This window comes from Echiichthys vipera, assembly GCF_963691815.1.
Source record: "Echiichthys vipera genome assembly, chromosome: 9".
In the NCBI taxonomy this organism is placed as follows: Eukaryota; Metazoa; Chordata; class Actinopteri; order Perciformes; family Trachinidae; genus Echiichthys; species Echiichthys vipera.
The window spans coordinates 15,401,890-15,418,515 of record NC_139834.1 but is presented as its reverse complement, the minus strand read 5'-3'; the positions used below and the strand labels follow the sequence as shown (position 1 = coordinate 15,418,515).

Here is a 16,626-nt window from a genome sequence, read left to right as displayed (position 1 = left end):
TATGTATTTAACAACCTGCAAACATGGTCACTGAACACATACCACCACATTCCTAATATCCTATTCCTAATATTCCTACTATTACTACTTGAAAATCTGATTGTACATGTGTTTTTAATAGCTTTTAACGGCCTTGGTAGTCTAAGCTGACAATATAATTTTACACGATTAAGCATATTCAATAGAATCAATATCACCCTATACACACCCTACTATTATAGCAGCTTCAAACAACAGCTAAAGAATTCCCTTTGGCCTTTTCGAGCCTTTCCAATTAGCAATTCCTGTCCATATAATGTAACTATAGAGTAGGCGCATCGTTTACTTATTTTTTTTTACAGTGAAATGTAGTACATTTTTGATGGAAGAATAAAATGTTATCTTACTTACCATGACTGGTATAGCATGTATCCTAACATTCACATCAGGAGCCAGATAAAGCAATCTTTAAAGCAGGTGGGGGGAGGGAAGACTAAAAGTAGTATCTGAAAGTCACTGCAGTGACAAGAAACTGGATCCATGTATGCAGAAGTGAAAGCATGTGGTCACGTATATGACAGCACGATGCAAACAGCGTAACCTACAGTCAGTCAAATTCATGAAGGGTATCGGGTACAGATATCACCTCAAGTGATAAAATTGACATTAGGGACAGAACAAAAGACAGGACAAAGAGAGAAGTTTTTTTTGTCATTTTCCTAGTTGAACGACTTCCTGAATTCAGATTCTAAACCAAAAGGAACGAATATACCACTTCTGCATCGCTAAATGAGGTTCCACCTTTGCTGCCTTTTCTTTTAAAAACATAAAAAAATGTAATAAGCTCCCTGTCAATCAGAAAACCTGCACAGACTTCCATGTTTCTTCCTGGGAAGATGAAAAATATGAATTTTAAACGGTCAGCATTAATTTGACATTATGACGACCTGTTTCAATAACTCGGAAAGTACAATTTGATGCATAATTTTGATCTTTTTATCATTCCATTGTGTGTGCCTCTGTACAGTTTGTATGTATGCATACATCTGCATGGGCACAAATAGCTTGTTGATCCATTTGACTGTAGATGGTTTTGCTGTTTTTTATTAAGTCATTACACCTGCCCAGGGACTACAGATGGAAAGTGGCTCGTAGTTAAGTCTGGTATAAAGCATGTCTTCTCTGTTTGTTTTTAGATTAAGGTTTTCTTTGGTAAATGGTCCCTGATGTACATAAACATAACTAAATCACTAAATCACCTGCTTCAAATATCATTTTTAATTCTGAACAAATAATCATGTATCCAATGAATCACCCCACACTGGACGTATTTTCACAATCACTTTATTATGTGCACTATCATGAAATCAAAAGTACTGAGTAACAGTAAAAGTGAGCAGAGAAAAGATTGATTATGAAGTTGTTGTTCCTTTGTAAATATAACCTCAAACACATCTAATATACTAAAAAAAAAGCCCTTTATTTGTGTGTATATGTAGAGACTGCAAAATAAAACAAAACTTCAGTAAAATGTAGAAATGTTTGATTAATAAAAACTGCTTTTATTCAAGTGCTGTGTTAAAATATTTTTTTTCTAGAGAGATGACAAATAAAGGACTGTTATAAAAGTCTGTCCTGGTTGGAGAGCACTTTCAATGCTTTGGCTTTGGATTGGACCTCACACTGTCCTGGAAACGGGAGCAGAACATCCCTTACACACACACAGTAACGTCCTGCTCTCTTTTCCTGGCAGCAACAGCAACATTGGCACGCCATCATGTATTTATCGGATATTTACTTTCACTGACACAAGTGTTGAATTATCCACAGAGCGATGTTCATAAAGCCATCAGACTCAGCATCCACCTTGGAGAGTGAATGGTTGTTCCCTTGGTACCACAGCAACCTAAAACAACACACACAGGAACAATAACAGCCCTGTTGTGCAGTGCATATCTGACATTACCAAGGAAACATGTTACTCAGGCAAGCTTCTTACCGGACTGGGACCTGCCTTGCTTTTAGAGCTCTGTAATATTCGATTCCTTGCTTGTTGGGTACACGCTTGTCATCTTCCCCTAGAGTAAGCAGTACTGGTGTCTGTACCTAGATGAGAGATCATCTTGGGTTACTACATTGCGTAACAACTCATATTAAGTCTGATGCACAAAGTTTCATGAGACAGAAATACTCTTACCTGTGCAACATGTTTAATGGGGGACTTTGCAAGCATCTGTTCCCAAACAGCAGGGTCAGGTAGACCATCTGTACTGTAGTCATAGCCAGACACACTCATACACCTGCAAAAATCAGTCAAACATCATCATCAAAAAAAAAAAAAAAAAGAATAGCTTTGAGGTATTTTGTTCCTGTAGGGTTTGATTGCATTATTGAACACTTCCATCCCTGACAGTGAGACACATGCCCTTTATCCCACTCAGCTGTCAGAGGAGAATGTCAGGGGTATAAATGATACAGAACACCAAAAATAAGAGGTTGGGAATGACGGAAACAGTCACAATATGAGTAGTAAAGTTTGGGCAACAGTGTGAGAGAATGTGCATGCCAAAATGTACCAGTCTGGGATGTCTGTGCTGCCGATCATAGAGGCCAAATTGATGACGGGGTTGCGAGCAACACAGGCCTTGTAGAACCCTGGGTACTGGCCAATAAGATGACAGGCCAGAAAACCACCATGGGAGCCCCCAGAGACTGCCACCTTCTGCATATCGAAGTCGTCACCTTTCAGAACTGTTTCAACAGCAAACTAGAAGGAGTAAAAACATGGGAAAACAGTCAGAAAACGTTTGTGGTGGAGAAGAAAGGAAGATACACTGACATCAGGAGTGAGCCATAACTTAAACAGAAACTATGGCAACTAACCTCAACTAAATATAGAAACCAATTAAAAGCAAGAGTATGAACAAATATAGCACCATAAAGCAACACTGAAAGTCATTTACTAGTATAAGCAAAACAGCATTTGTTGCTCTGTCATTGCTATTTGTTCCCAGCGGCCACAGCGACACAAGTATTGTTTTCACCTTGAGATCCTGTGTGTGTGTTTGTGTGTGTCATCATGGCAAAATGTCTGTCTGTCTGTGGCCAGATTATGTCATCACAATAGCCTCATAACCATGCAAGCTACAATTATGAAATGTTACAGGTGTGTAGTTAATGTAAAAATGAAGGTAGAGTTTGAAAACACGTGTGATGCGAGCAGAGGGGGCGGAATTTGAGAGGTAGAAAGTAGGGAAGGGGCCATTGTTCCACCACTTTACACCTGTGGCCCGCTGGTTTGATCCCATCTCAAGATGGTCTTGGGTTTTATTCTTACTTGAACATCGTTGACGTCCTGGGTGCCAACATTGCCAGATAATGAGAGGATATTGTCCTGGCCAAACCCAATAGAGCCACGATAGTTTACTAAGACAAAGAAAAAAATAACATTGTCTTTACCATCTATGCATCAGTGCTGGATGTTAGGCATTCTTACAAAGAATCAATACAAACGATTTAAACAGTACCCTAGAAAAGATAAAAAATGGAGCTAGAGAACAGAATGTGAAAAACACCTAAAGAGAAGTGAACCAGACATGATTTTTGTGGTCTCAGTGACTACCACCTTGAGCATGGTTCAAGGGACTCTGGATATACTAAGTAGCTACAACTTTCCCCAATTAAACAAAACTTAAGAACCTAAGAAAACAAAAAATAAGGGTAATGAAAAAATGTGATATTTAAAACAAAATTACGTTCTGCGGTGGAATAGGTGGAACTGCCCTACACTACAGGCCATAAAACAGCAAGTACACACTCCAATTCATTAGCTAGAATAGTTTTGCAGTCAAAGAAATGTCCCTCTGTAACTGTACCAGGCAACACCAAGTTATGATTGGTTATGTCTTTCATGCACATGAGAGCTCTTTAAATCTTTACAAGATGGGTAACAAATATGTAAAGCATCTAAAAGTGGCTAAGGAAATGTATAATAACATTTTCTAATCTCAAAGCCCGGCAATGTAACCAACCCATGCATATCTTCTATGACATGCATGTGAACCCTGACCATTCTCTTTTTCACATATCCTGCCAGTGGATCATTGATTAACATCTGAGCAGGTGTCACACATAAAAGCACTTCATATTAACGTATGAACATACCCAGTAATATCGCAAAGCCCATCCTGCACAGCACTGATGAGGACAGAAGCCAGTCAGCTACAATCACTGAGTGAGGACCCCCTAAGTGAAAGAAACAAGTGAGATTTAGATTGGCATCATCAAAAGCTACCTGCCTGCGTAAATGCAAAGAATATTATGCATGTAGGGTCATGTCAGGACCATTAATAAAGACCTATCTTGAGAGTATGATTTAACAGTTTGCCACTAAGGGCACTATCGTCATAGCAACCATTGCCAATCGTATTTATATCAGTAGATCATGAATGAACAGAAATAAATCCCAACACAAATCCACAGATTATTCAGCAAGGAGTAAATTCTCCGGGTTCTCCGGCTTCCTCCCACAGTCCAAAGACATTCATGTGTTAGGTTAATTGATGATTCTAAATTGCCCGTAGGTGTGAATGTGAGTGTGAATGGTTGTCTGCCTCTGTTTGTCTATGTGCCCTGCAATTGACTGGCGTCCTGTCCAGGGTGCACACCGCCTCACGCCCGATGTCAGCTAGGGATCGGCTCCAGCCCCCCCCCGCGACCCCGATAGGGACAAGCGGTTGAAGATGGATGGATGGATGGATGGATAACAATTAAAGTCCCCCTCCACCCAAATGTTTCTTCTTCTTGTACCAACATTTGAGCATCGTTGTGCAGAATGTTGTATGTGCAGAGTTTGACAGTGAAAGGCTGTTTTCACATTATGTGCTGAAGTGGAAAGTTTCTCCGTGCTTATCACAAATCTGATTTTAAGTGGTGAAGTAGGAGACAGCAAGAACACGATTAGTATATTCATAGATTCTGGATTTGTCCACCAGGTAGAAGCAGCAGATGTCTTTTTATGTATTTGAATGTGGGAATTATACGAAAAACATATGTGACACAAAAACTATTTGTAAATATGTCTTAATACATGTCTCGTGGCGATCTTTCTTTACTTTTTAAAAAAAAATGTATTTAACCAGGAAAAACATCATTGAGATTAATAATTCCTGCTATAAGAGTGTCATGGGCCAAGACAGCATCAGTAGCACATTACGCAAAGTTTCACACAGTTACAGACCAAAGAACAAATCCAAATCACAGGATGATTAAACAACTATGTAACACTACCTAAGTTTTTTCACACTAAAAATGAAATAATGACTACAGAACCATAATGAGAGTACCAACCATGAGGAGTGACAATAAGAGGCAACTTCACTCCATCTTCAACCTCCTTTGGTTTGATCAGCAAAGCTTCAAAGTCAAGGCCGGCTGGAATATAGAAAAATGGGTTAGTCCTATTAAGATTACATACGCCTTTTTTTTGTCTCCCATGGACAGCAATATCTTTTCAACCATCTATAAACTTGGGGACACAATTATTCTTTCTGACTTAGAACAAACCAATCACCTCAGGAGCTTCCTGCTGCAAACACATTTAATTAATCTCCTGTAAACAGAACTGCCTGCCATTTTACAATAATAATTATAATAATAATAATAATAATAACAATAATAATTAGTACCTCATGTATTATCATGTTGTGCAAAATACCTGTTGATAAATATTTTAAACCCAGCAGCTTTTACATTCAGCCTATGTTAATTCTTTAAAAAAGGTGGATTTTATATGTATAGTCCCAAATATGTTATATACATCCATACCAGCCTTTTTTGACAACTTTGCACAAAAGTTTTGATTCAACCCTGCAGTGTATGTAGAGGCATTTATGTACCCTTCATATAGTATGTGAAACAAAACAGAGAGTGGATAAAACTAGCTGTGTCCCTTCAGACCATTTTTAATGAACACAGAAAATTTACTTGAGGTCCATCTGCCCAAAAGTGAAAAGTGAAAAAAGTTGAACTCTCACAGTATTGACTATTGTCTTGCTCCGGTGGAGGGTTGAAAGTCAAGATCTGCCAGTCAATGTCTGGCAACGTCTGTGAGTCTTCCAACGTAATCCAGACCACTTTCTCCTGAGAATCCCTGGCTGGAAGGAAACCCACCCTCTGAAAATAGAATTGACATGATACAGACATAAGGTCAATTTTCATGCATCATGTTTAGTATATACTATATATGAATATGTGAATACTCAAATAAAGATCCCTGATCCTACCAGACTTGGAGGGCAGTTTGGAGAGGAGCAGCTGACCACCATCAAATCTCTCTCTATGTTCAGCAGACACCAGTTACCGACATCAAACTCTACAAGCAAAGAACATCATAACACGGCTGTTAAAGCATACCCAGAACACCGATACTGTAAGCAAATCATCTATAAAGAGACTGTCAGACTCTGTCTAGACCTCAGCATGAGGCTGATAAATGAGTCTCACTTGAAGTTAGAGAGGTGACGCTCCCTGTACTTGTATCCACCATCAACAGATCCTACAAAAAGGAACAACAATTTTTTTTCAGGTGAAGAATACTTAGAATATTCTCAGTCTTAATATTTTATGTTGACAATATAAATAAAAAAAATAAAATAAAAAAATCTAAATTTTTATCATAACAAGACATTTCCCAGTACCTTACGGCTTCGCTGAGGACAAGCAACAATAACACGCTGACTATCAGCTGACCAGCACTGAGGAGACAACTGAGAGCTGTAGATACCAGTAAAGCCATCTGTAAAGACAACACCAAAACACACGTAAACAACTAAGTTTGATACAAAATTAAAAAAAGGTGCAATCATGTGACCACTAAGTTTTCCTTACCCTGTCCAGTTCTTTTCACCACATCCACCACCACTGATGTCTTCTTAGTATACCAGTCATACTGGAAATAAAATATGCAAGCACGGATGAATGCATTGGAGTATGGTAGAATAAATGCATTTATTAGCACATTAATATATATGTCCACACAGCAGAAAACAGCAGATGTTGCATTGTTTGAAGAAACATCCAACTGCTATTTATTATCTTCAATGAGTACATAGTTGTCTGTAAAGAAGGGAAAGTAAATGCGTCTTATGTGGAAAAGAGGGTCCATCCTGTCTTACCATACAGAGCCTGCTGCACTGCATGTGCGGTCCATAGACAGAACATTCCAGGTAAACGATCCGACACTGGTCTGGGCTCAGCCTGGGGGAGCACACTGCACTGGTGCCTGATGTCAACTGCTCTGAGGGACACAAAAAAAGCACTACGTGTGAACATTTGCAGTAGTAACAGAGAATAAATATAATAAAAGTAAACATTCACTTACCACATTTTCCACCAGTAAGATCCACATAGAACAAAGATGACCTGGCAGAGAAAAAGGAGACATGAATAAGTTGCGGTATTAACCATAAGCCTTATTGGGGACTTTTCTTATAGGCCAGCTTTAATTATTCTTCTTGTGAACAGTAATCACCTCCTATTGGGGCAGTACTTGAGGCCAAGTCTGAAAGGTTCATGCCACCAGCCTACAAAGACCACACCTGTGTCACTTGGAGCCCAAAATGCCTGCAGAGAGAAAATGACAGAAAGACAAAGAGTGAACAACAGCAGAAAAAAGAGGGTATAAGCGCACCAAAGTGCACAAAAAAAGACCTCAATGTTGCACAAACTGCTGTACCAACCTGTCCAGGTGAGATATTTTCAGGCAACCCCTCCAACACAGAGACGTTGTCACCCTCAATGTCCAAAACACAAAGCACTGGAGAGCTCTTACTAACCAGCGACTCACCCCAGTCCTCGTGGAAGACAAACTGCTCCCCCTGCAGGGATAAAAAAAAGAAAAAAAGAAAAAGAAACATTACAATCCAAGCTACAGTGGAATGTTACCCGAGAATGTTGATTAAACCTTTTTCAATAGTGAACATTTTTTGAGTTTCAAAATTATTATTTGCATTCACTTTTGCAGTCTTTTTGTCCACTCTCATGGTCTCCTCCTCATCACCGAGGTAAGACAACTCTGGTGACTCACTCTACAAACAGATAATGAAACATAAAGTAACCGTTATTACATATTCATCTGACCTATTCATTGCACTTATCCTTACCTGCGGTAATGGTCAAGCAACACTTAATCACACATGGGGCAGAACATTTGCTTTACTCTAAATCAGTGTTGTCGAGGTATTTTGATTTGGAAAGGCAATGGAAAATACCTGGAGTGCATTCAAAATGAAACCATCAGTAAAATGTCCCAGTTTGCATGCTTTTACAATTGAGCGATAAGCTTAAAAGGGATAGTTCAGCTTTTTTTAAGTGGGGCTGTATCATCCATAGCTGCCAGTTTGGAGAAGCAGACAGAATCATACAACCCCACTTCAAAAATGCCTAACTACCCCTTTACTTTAAACGGTGTGAAACAACCTTTGAGATATATTTTAACCGACTGAATCACCCAACAACTACTTAAAGTTTTGCTTTCAATTTTGAATAGTTCCAAACAGAGAACCATGGAATAGCTAGTAACGTGTGCCAGCACCCTCGAATACAGTTTTGCTGACGGACCTGGAAAAAAGATTCTGCCTTAGGCCTCTTCCTTTCTGCCACATACAAGAGGTGGGTCTCAGAGTGGGACCAAACCAAGCAGCCAAACTGCTCTGTGGATGCAAAACATACAAAAGTGTGAGGAACACCTGCATTGGCATATGTAAAGGCAAAGTTTCAAAGAAAGAGAGCCGAAATTAAGTGTAGATGACTGACCATCTTCATAGACTTTGCCATGCTTCTTTAAGGCTGTTAGATTAATGCTCTTCATCTTTATGTTTTTATTCCAGATCTGAAAGGTCAAAAAGAGATCAGAAGATTAGAGAAGCTAGTGATTGTGGGTCCAAACTGCAATGTCACATGAAGTTTTAAACACAGGCTACAAGTGGAAAATGTAGCAGATCAGACATACAGATCAGCACCATATTGAAAAAGGTAAAGTTTTTTGTAGGGGTGAGAGATTCAATAAATCCAAGTCAGACAAACAGACACACACCTCCAGAAACTGTTTGTCCTCTCCTTTGATAGTGCACTCTCTGACAACAGCCTTCATTTCACCTGAGGGGGAATCCTGACTCAGAACCCTGACAGGAAACAACACATTGATGAGACATTATCCAGTTTTCTCAGGATTAGGCTTTGAGAACATATTCAATCATATGCCAGAAAAAATTACAAAATGTTGACATACTCTCCTTTGATCTCAGTGCAGTTCCCTGATGTGCCAGAGTAGACCACAGACTTGTCATCGTGGAATACAATGTACTGTCGGCAAAACTTGACATTCTCATTCCTGTCCAGATCCCGCTGGCTCCATTCTGCAGAAAAAAAGTGAACAAAAATGTCATACATATTAACAAACATACAGCTATCTTACAATCTTACTTTGGCAATAAATGAGTCTACCTACCTGTGTAGATATTGCTGTATTTGCCTCCATACTGAGAGGTGACGACAGGTCCCACATCTGCTCTGCTTAAAGAAGGGAAGAGGCTAAGTTCTCTGTAGAGCCTGGCAATCTCCTCAGGATTGGTCATCACCTGACAACACGCAGCAGAATAACTCACACTACGTCTCAATGACACGAAATGTGCAACAGCGAACAGTGCCCTATTCATTTTCTAGCTAAAAGGCGAGCCAGTCATGTGCATTTGTGTAGTCAGCGATAACAGTTTACAAACCAAAAAAAGGAGGTCAGTTTATAAACATTAGCTTAATTTGTTATGCAAGCCAATCGAGCGATTGCCGCGTGATAAATAAAGCAACCAAGTGCACACGAGAGTTTTTTTGTTTTGTTTGGCGGATTTAATATGAGCAGGAACTTCCTGTGGCAGCTGACTGAAAACAACCAAGAGAGTCCATCTCACAACCGTCCGGGTGCTAGCTTGACTTGAATACTGGCTAACGTTAATTGAGCTAACGTGATTATTACCAAAGATAATGACAGCGTAACTGACGCCAGCTAATACATTATTATCTATACAACGTTTATTTTTGTTAAGTATGGTATCAGTTCTAAGCGAATAATAAGTAGTTAGTCAAGCCTAATCATACCTGTGACTTCATGATAGGGACGGTGTGTGTCGCTAGTCTGCAGTTGAAAGCAAAACGTATTAGGGCAAGGCTAGTAGAAGGAGGCTAGGTTACAAAGAAAATGTCTGCGCTTTAGCGCATTAAACAAGCGCAGTAACGTTTTTTGTTTGTTTCATATTCTTCATTCATTTGTCTTTGTTTTACTGTCTTTGTACTTTTAAAAAAAAATATTATTATTTCTAAATTTAGAAATACACGTTCAGCATTGTGTATAACTCTAAAACAAAAGAAAAATAATGTATTGAATCTTTTCAATAAAATCATAGAATAGGGAGTGATTGATTGATTTCGCAGAGGCGTCCGCAGTCAGCCTCAGGTCGGAATATATTATATTTGAGTATACAAATATATATATGTGTGTGTGTGTGTGTGTGTGTGTGTGTGTGTGTGTGTGTGTGTGTGTGTGTGTGTGTGTGTGTGTGTGTGTGTGTGTGTGTGTGTGTGTCTGAGTGTGTTCGTGTGTGCTTATGTGTATATAGCCATCCTTTTGAAAGTTATTTGTCAGACTAAGTGAAGACCATCCCCTTATTTCTAGGGCAGCCTCAGTTCCATTGCGCATGTGTCATACCTCCGGCCCAGAATTTTTTTAGGTGTCCCAGCCTCCTTCCAAAGACCTTGGAGTAGGGTGGGTGCAGCACAAACATGGAACGTAAGAATTGTTGTAGCTTCCGGTTGAAACTTGAAAAATAAAATAAACTCCTTGATAAGCAATTAACAAAATAACATAAACGCCGGATTTGAGCAATACATAACGATAATGATGACTAATAAATGACACACGCGACTTTTAACGTTGTCCATCATACATATCTGTTTATTCATACCAGTAACATATGACTATGCTTTTAATTTGTAGGCATATCACTTCTGTAACACCCAACAGGAAGCAAATAAATAAAATAACCGAGCTTTTAACGCCCTCTTGCGTTGTTAAACCACGCTCTTTAAACTATTTTACATTGTACGTACGCAAAGTTGTTGACTGTGAAATTCTCTGTCCAAGCACAGTTCATACAAACGAAACACATTCAAAAAATAACTTTGTGGCTAGCATTCATTCAATTTGTTATGTGTGAAATGACAGCCGTTCCCGTGCTTCCGTCAGTCAGCTGTGGTAGGTGGGGTCACAAAGAGCCAAGATGGCTGACTTTGACGAGCCGCTGACAGATGAGGAGAAGGTTTACAGACTATTTTATTCTTTGCTTAACGCTGTTTTGTCTTATTTGTGGAGTGATATACGTGTGTTAAACATTCACATGCATTGGCAGTTAAGTTTTGCAAAGATAATGGTAGTTTCTTGCCACGTATCGAAACGATAAACTTGTGTTTTTGAGCTACCATTAGCTAACTAGCCAATGCTAGTTAAAGCATATAGTTGGCTAGCGGTGAAATTAAAGAGTAGGAGAGGAATTTAACCACTAGACAGTTCTACTAAACACATTTTAGCTGCTGTAACATAACCGAGATTAACGGGAATAGAAGTATCGACGCCAATTTCCAAATGCCGTGTTGCAACGTAACGTACTGCAATAATTACAGTGTGAGATACGTTTTCCTCAGATGTACTTAGCTATAATGTTAGCTAACATTAGCGGCTAATTGCTTTGGGTTTCTGGGTCAAACAGATTCAGTTGCAGCTCAAATACTTGTTAACCTCACACATGGCTTGAGATCAGGGTATGGATGACTACAGTTTGGATAGAGCCTTATAGCGTATAGTGACACCCTACCAATGGCAGCAGGACACATTACCAGTTGGAGGCAAAGCTCAAATCATTACGAATGACAGACTTAAGTCTTTCTGCTAAAGGCGCTCATTGTATACCCCGTGTGAGGTAACCATATAAAACAATAATCTGAACCTCAACAGGGTGGTTTCAGTGTTAAAAACAAGAATTGCAACATACACTTTTTAGCATCGGCCTATTTGAGATTAAAGGTATGCTGGCGGTGAATGCAGAGTCCATTCTGTATTCATAAAGCAGCCTATTGTCACTATTCCTTCATTCCTCCATATTACAAATGCTCTAATTCAGCGGTGCCCTATTCCGGTGTTGTGCCGTATTCAGCACCCCTGCCGTGAAATTCACCCCCTCGCATTATAGGTGATATTCTGGATCAGAAGGCTGTTGTTTCGACCTACAGGAGTAGTATATATACAGGTAACCCACAACGGTCAGAACATTGGTTACTTACAGTCCTTAAACTATTTTAAATAGTTTAAAATCACAAGCTTGGATTACAGCGAACACAAAACAACACATTTTTGTATGTTCTGTGGAAATATACTGCAGCCATAATTTTAAAATGAATTCAATGGATCTTTTGAGCAAGTTGAATGTTTTTGACTTAATGTTTCCTAAATAGAATCCCAGCTTTTCTCGCAATTCATAGGTTCAAAAGTCTTTGCTTTTAATTGGGTTACCTGTATATAAACTACTCCTACAGGTCCAAACAACAGCCTTCTGATTCAAGAATATCACCTATAATGCGAGGGGGTGCTTTCACGGCAGGGGTGCTGAATACGGTACAACACCGGTCCTGGAGGGCCACTGATCTGCATGTTTTAGGTTTCTCCCTGATTCTATTGATCTGCTTCTTATCAAGCAGCTGAAGCTTGTCACAGGTTTGAAAATCGTTAGAATTAGGTTTGTTTGAGCGGGGGGCAACATAAATAGGCCAATGGTCCTCCTTATAAAACATGCTTGCTGCTTTAAATTACTGTTAGTACTTTTATTATTAAATCAAGATTCTAATATGCCTTGTCATTCCTAGTTGAAGCATAACAGATGTAAACCAAAACGTTAAGTTGGCTTCGCATTAGTAAAATGGCTCACTGTCATTTCAAAACTGTAAATGCATCCGTGTCAGCTATGGGAATATGATAAGGCTAAAAATTCATGCCAAATTCCAACACATTTTTAAAACTTTCATGATGGTACTGTTAACATTTGAGTACAGAATCTATTTGTGTTGCACATTTAAAAGTGAAAACTCTCTAATTATATTTAAAATATTAGTTGGTGGTGTCTCTGTACTTATTGGACAGCAAGTCATATCATGATAGATTAATTTATTAGTAACATATTTACTTCCATAGGTCCGCATAGCGGCCAACTTTGTGACTCATGCCCCTCCGGGAGAATTCAATGAGGTCTTCAATGGTAAGAAACAGCTGATTATGACAGTATGAGCATGCTTATAATACTTTCTTTAGTATAATATAGTTTGCCTCCGATAATGATATCCTATTGTTTTGTCTCATAAGAGTAACGCACAAACTGTTTTTGTCCTGCTAGATGTGCGGCTTCTTCTTAACAATGACAACCTCCTCAGGGAGGGTGCATCACAGTAAGTAACAGAAATTAAAATACTTATAGTTTACACATTTCAAAACACCTGCGCCTCCATACGGTATGGGGGATATAATCTCAAATTGGGCTGTATTGACTATATATCAGACAGTGAGTAATGTAAGCATTGTCAATGTTCTTAAAATGGTCATTGCATAACAGTTGTTTTTGGATTTCATGTTATGAATGCCTTGTGTACCTTTTGTGCCCATTTTCTCCAGCTCTTTTGCCCAGTACAACATGGATCAGTTTACTCCTGCCAAACTAGAGGGCTATGATGAGCCGGTATATTTCACCCCTATGTCTATTCTATTTAATCCAGAAGGCCAAGTGTCAAAGTCAGACGTTTTTCAGTCTCTCCTCTCCCTTATTGATAGGTCCTGATCACAGAGCATGGGGACTTGGGACAGGGACGTTTCCTCGATCCCCGCAATCGCTTGGTGTTCCGGTTTGACCACCTAAGAAAAGAGGTGAGCGACGTGGAGCCATATGAAGGAGAGATTGCCCTGAAAAGCTGGAGAGATGCCTGTGATACCTCCCTTAGTGTCTACGTCAAAGAGCACTACCCTACTGGAGTCTGCACGGTATGGCGCACAAGAAATGTGTGATAAAATAGTAATTTAAGCAATATAAACTATGTTTTACCCATACATACCCATGCCATGTGTTTCAGGTATATGGTAAAACAGTCGATGGTCAGCAAACGATCATAGCATGCATTGAGGGACATCAGTTTCAGCCCAAAAACTTCTGGTATAGTAACCTTTATACAAACAGCTTATCTGAATATATATCTGATATGATATATTGGTACTTTTTTATAACATAGCTTTATCACAAAGTTTATAAATTAACAGTTATACATATATTTTTTGCACAGGAATGGTCGCTGTAGGTCAGAGTGGAAGCTAACCATCGGTCAGTCCACTGCTCAGGTGGTGGGAGTATTGAAAATCCAGGTGAATTAAATTCATAGAGCTCATCTTCATAAATGATAAATAAGTCGAGGGGGAATATTTTTTAAAACCTCCAGCTTACTAATGAAGTTCTTCTGTGTTCCAGGTGCACTATTATGAAGATGGGAATGTGCAGCTGGTTAGTCATAAGGAGGTAGAGGAATCTATACCAGTGACTGTAAGTAAAGTAAAGTTAAATATGTTTTAAACCTTGTGTTGAAAAGTTTATGGCTCAGCTCTCTATAAATAAAGAGGAGTTCATCCATCTCCATACGCAAGATAAAACGTGATTATATGTCTTTTTGAAACAGAATGAAAGCCAGATTGCCAAGGAATTTGTTGACATTATTGAGAACGCTGAAAATGACTACCAGGTAAGCTACCTTTTATTGACTTCACGGTTGATATAGTAAATTTGAAATCACCTTTATCAAAATGTTCATAAAGAAACATTTTGAAATAAGAAAATGTAAAAAAAAAATTATACTTGACATTTGTTTCCTTTTTGCTTTTTGCCCTCAGACTGCAATCAGTGAGAACTACCAGACCATGTCTGACACCACCTTTAAGGCCCTGCGTCGCCAGCTGCCTGTCACACGCACTAAGATTGACTGGAATAAGATCCTAAGTTACAAAATTGGCAAGGAGATGCAGAATGCCTAGTGAAAGGTCAGGGAGACGCAAGCTCCACTGGGCCCACAACTCACCTATACAAGTGCAAGGACTAACCAAAGCAAAACTATAACATTGTGGGGCAAGGAATTAATAAAAAAACAAAACAAACAAAAAAAATGTATAACTGAAGATTTGCAGACTATTAGGCACAGATATCTGTCTGCTGTAAGGACGTTGTGTTTATGGAGATAATCATGGTTTGAAGAAAGTTGTTACTTCTGGGTGTGTGTTGTGAAAGAGTTTTGTTGGGTCAGTGTGTAGCGCTGTGCTTAGGACTGCTACATTGAAGAAGTAAATCTTCCTTTGGAATCACAGACCTCCCTAATTTCAGGTGTCAGAAGTTACAATATTTTTCCTTTTGTCAAACTGATGCAGAACCGTGATCGTGTCTCAGCACACAGGCAAAAGGACAGCACAAGGCAGCTGATGAGAGAAATTAAGCACACCATCGCATATCAGGATTTGATTTTGGACAGGAAAATGTGAATTTTGTGAAAGTTTTTAATTCATTGTGATTGTCACGTGTGGTGGAATTGAAAACCAGGTGCATCTGTAAAATGTGGGCATACTGTAGAGAGGAAAGTGAATGGCAGTCATTGACATTTTAACTGCGCTCAAGCTTACAGTAATCCCGATCTGGCAACTTCGAAATAACTAGTTGCCGTAAACATTTAGGAGAGGACTGATCCCGAGCATAGCTCTGTTCCTGCACTGTAGACCTCTGTTTGTAGGTGTCAGGGCTGAGGGAGTGTTAGCCTGTTTTCTGTTGTGCTCCACAGATGTATGTCTCACCCCATGCAAGCAATGACGACTGAATTAAGATAAAGCAACTTTTACGCTGTTGCATCTATAATGCATTGTCTGTTCTGTTACTTTGGCAACACCACTTCCATTGCTGTACAGCTTTTCCTTTGTGAAAGGAAAACATACTCCTATTAACCAAGATTTATTTGCCAAAATCTCTTTCCTATGGTAAAGAACTCCATCCTTCCATCCATGTATGCAAATTTCTATTTTAATACACTGGTTTGTGTTGGAGTCTTAGAATATTGCACTCTTGACTGTGACAAACTGTTTGTGTATTGGTCAATGCCAAGTGAATGCAAAGCAGTTGCTATATAAGGCAAGATTACAAACTGTATACGTTACTTCTATATGGCCATATCATACTGTATGTGTTGCATAACGTCTAAGTAGGCTGACTCTGGATCAGTTACTTGTTAGCTATACTGTGTGCTGTGTTTAACCCTCACACTATACAACTGTGTGCCGATCAGTTATAAAGGTCAAGACTGTAATGCCCCATTCTGTTGTACAAATAAATGGATTGAACATCTCGGCTAGATTTTTATTCATGGTTCCCACGGGTCCTTGAAAGTTTGTGAATTTGAAGGTGGAAAAAAAATCAAGGCCTTTTTAAAGACAGGCCGATAAAAGTGATTGGTGGGGCGGCTGAGTGTTTAGAGCAGTCG

At 39.2% G+C, this 16,626-nt stretch overlaps 2 protein-coding genes across 3 annotated transcripts; one reads left to right on the top strand and one right to left on the bottom strand.

The window, feature by feature from the left end:
• Positions 1-1,362: 1,362 nt before the first annotated feature.
• On the bottom strand, positions 1,363-10,171 carry LOC310951151 (acylamino-acid-releasing enzyme-like; the record flags this gene model as incomplete). Of its 2 annotated transcripts, XM_083919271.1 has the most annotated exons (23): positions 1,363-1,885; positions 1,979-2,085; positions 2,177-2,279; positions 2,556-2,746; positions 3,317-3,405; positions 4,144-4,224; positions 5,329-5,412; positions 6,015-6,153; positions 6,264-6,352; positions 6,484-6,535; positions 6,678-6,775; positions 6,868-6,928; positions 7,155-7,276; positions 7,361-7,401; positions 7,511-7,602; positions 7,719-7,856; positions 7,995-8,066; positions 8,599-8,690; positions 8,794-8,869; positions 9,074-9,161; positions 9,269-9,395; positions 9,488-9,617; positions 10,132-10,171. In XM_083919271.1, 23 exons carry the CDS (start codon positions 10,141-10,143, stop codon positions 1,780-1,782), a joined length of 2,190 nt encoding a protein of 729 aa, XP_083775397.1. In that variant the 3' UTR covers positions 1,363-1,779. The 2 variants fall into 2 exon arrangements, with proteins under 2 accessions (XP_083775397.1, XP_083775396.1); XM_083919270.1 differs by lacking the exon at positions 10,132-10,171 and having other exon boundaries at positions 9,488-9,695.
• A 1,122-nt stretch (positions 10,172-11,293) lies between these two features.
• On the top strand, positions 11,294-16,490 carry capza1b (capping actin protein of muscle Z-line subunit alpha 1b). The gene is made up of 10 exons (XM_083920885.1): positions 11,294-11,348; positions 13,271-13,334; positions 13,470-13,521; positions 13,745-13,808; positions 13,901-14,107; positions 14,197-14,276; positions 14,404-14,482; positions 14,586-14,657; positions 14,791-14,853; positions 15,002-16,490. The coding sequence occupies exons 1-10, from the start codon at positions 11,310-11,312 to the stop codon at positions 15,140-15,142; spliced, it is 861 nt and encodes a 286-aa protein (XP_083777011.1). The 5' UTR covers positions 11,294-11,309; the 3' UTR covers positions 15,143-16,490.
• The last annotated feature ends 136 nt before the right edge of the window (positions 16,491-16,626 follow it).

What these genes read in the sequence shown, in the direction of transcription:
- capza1b (XM_083920885.1), top strand. Translation starts at nt 11,310, where the DNA reads ATGGCTGACTTTGACGAGCCGCTGACAGATGAGGAGAAG. An exon ending in TAGAGGGCTATGATGAGCCG is followed by an intron (nt 13,809 to 13,900) that starts GTATATTTCACC and finishes CCTTATTGATAG; the next exon opens with GTCCTGATCACAGAGCATGG. An exon ending in TGGGAGTATTGAAAATCCAG is followed by an intron (nt 14,483 to 14,585) that starts GTGAATTAAATT and finishes TCTGTGTTCCAG; the next exon opens with GTGCACTATTATGAAGATGG.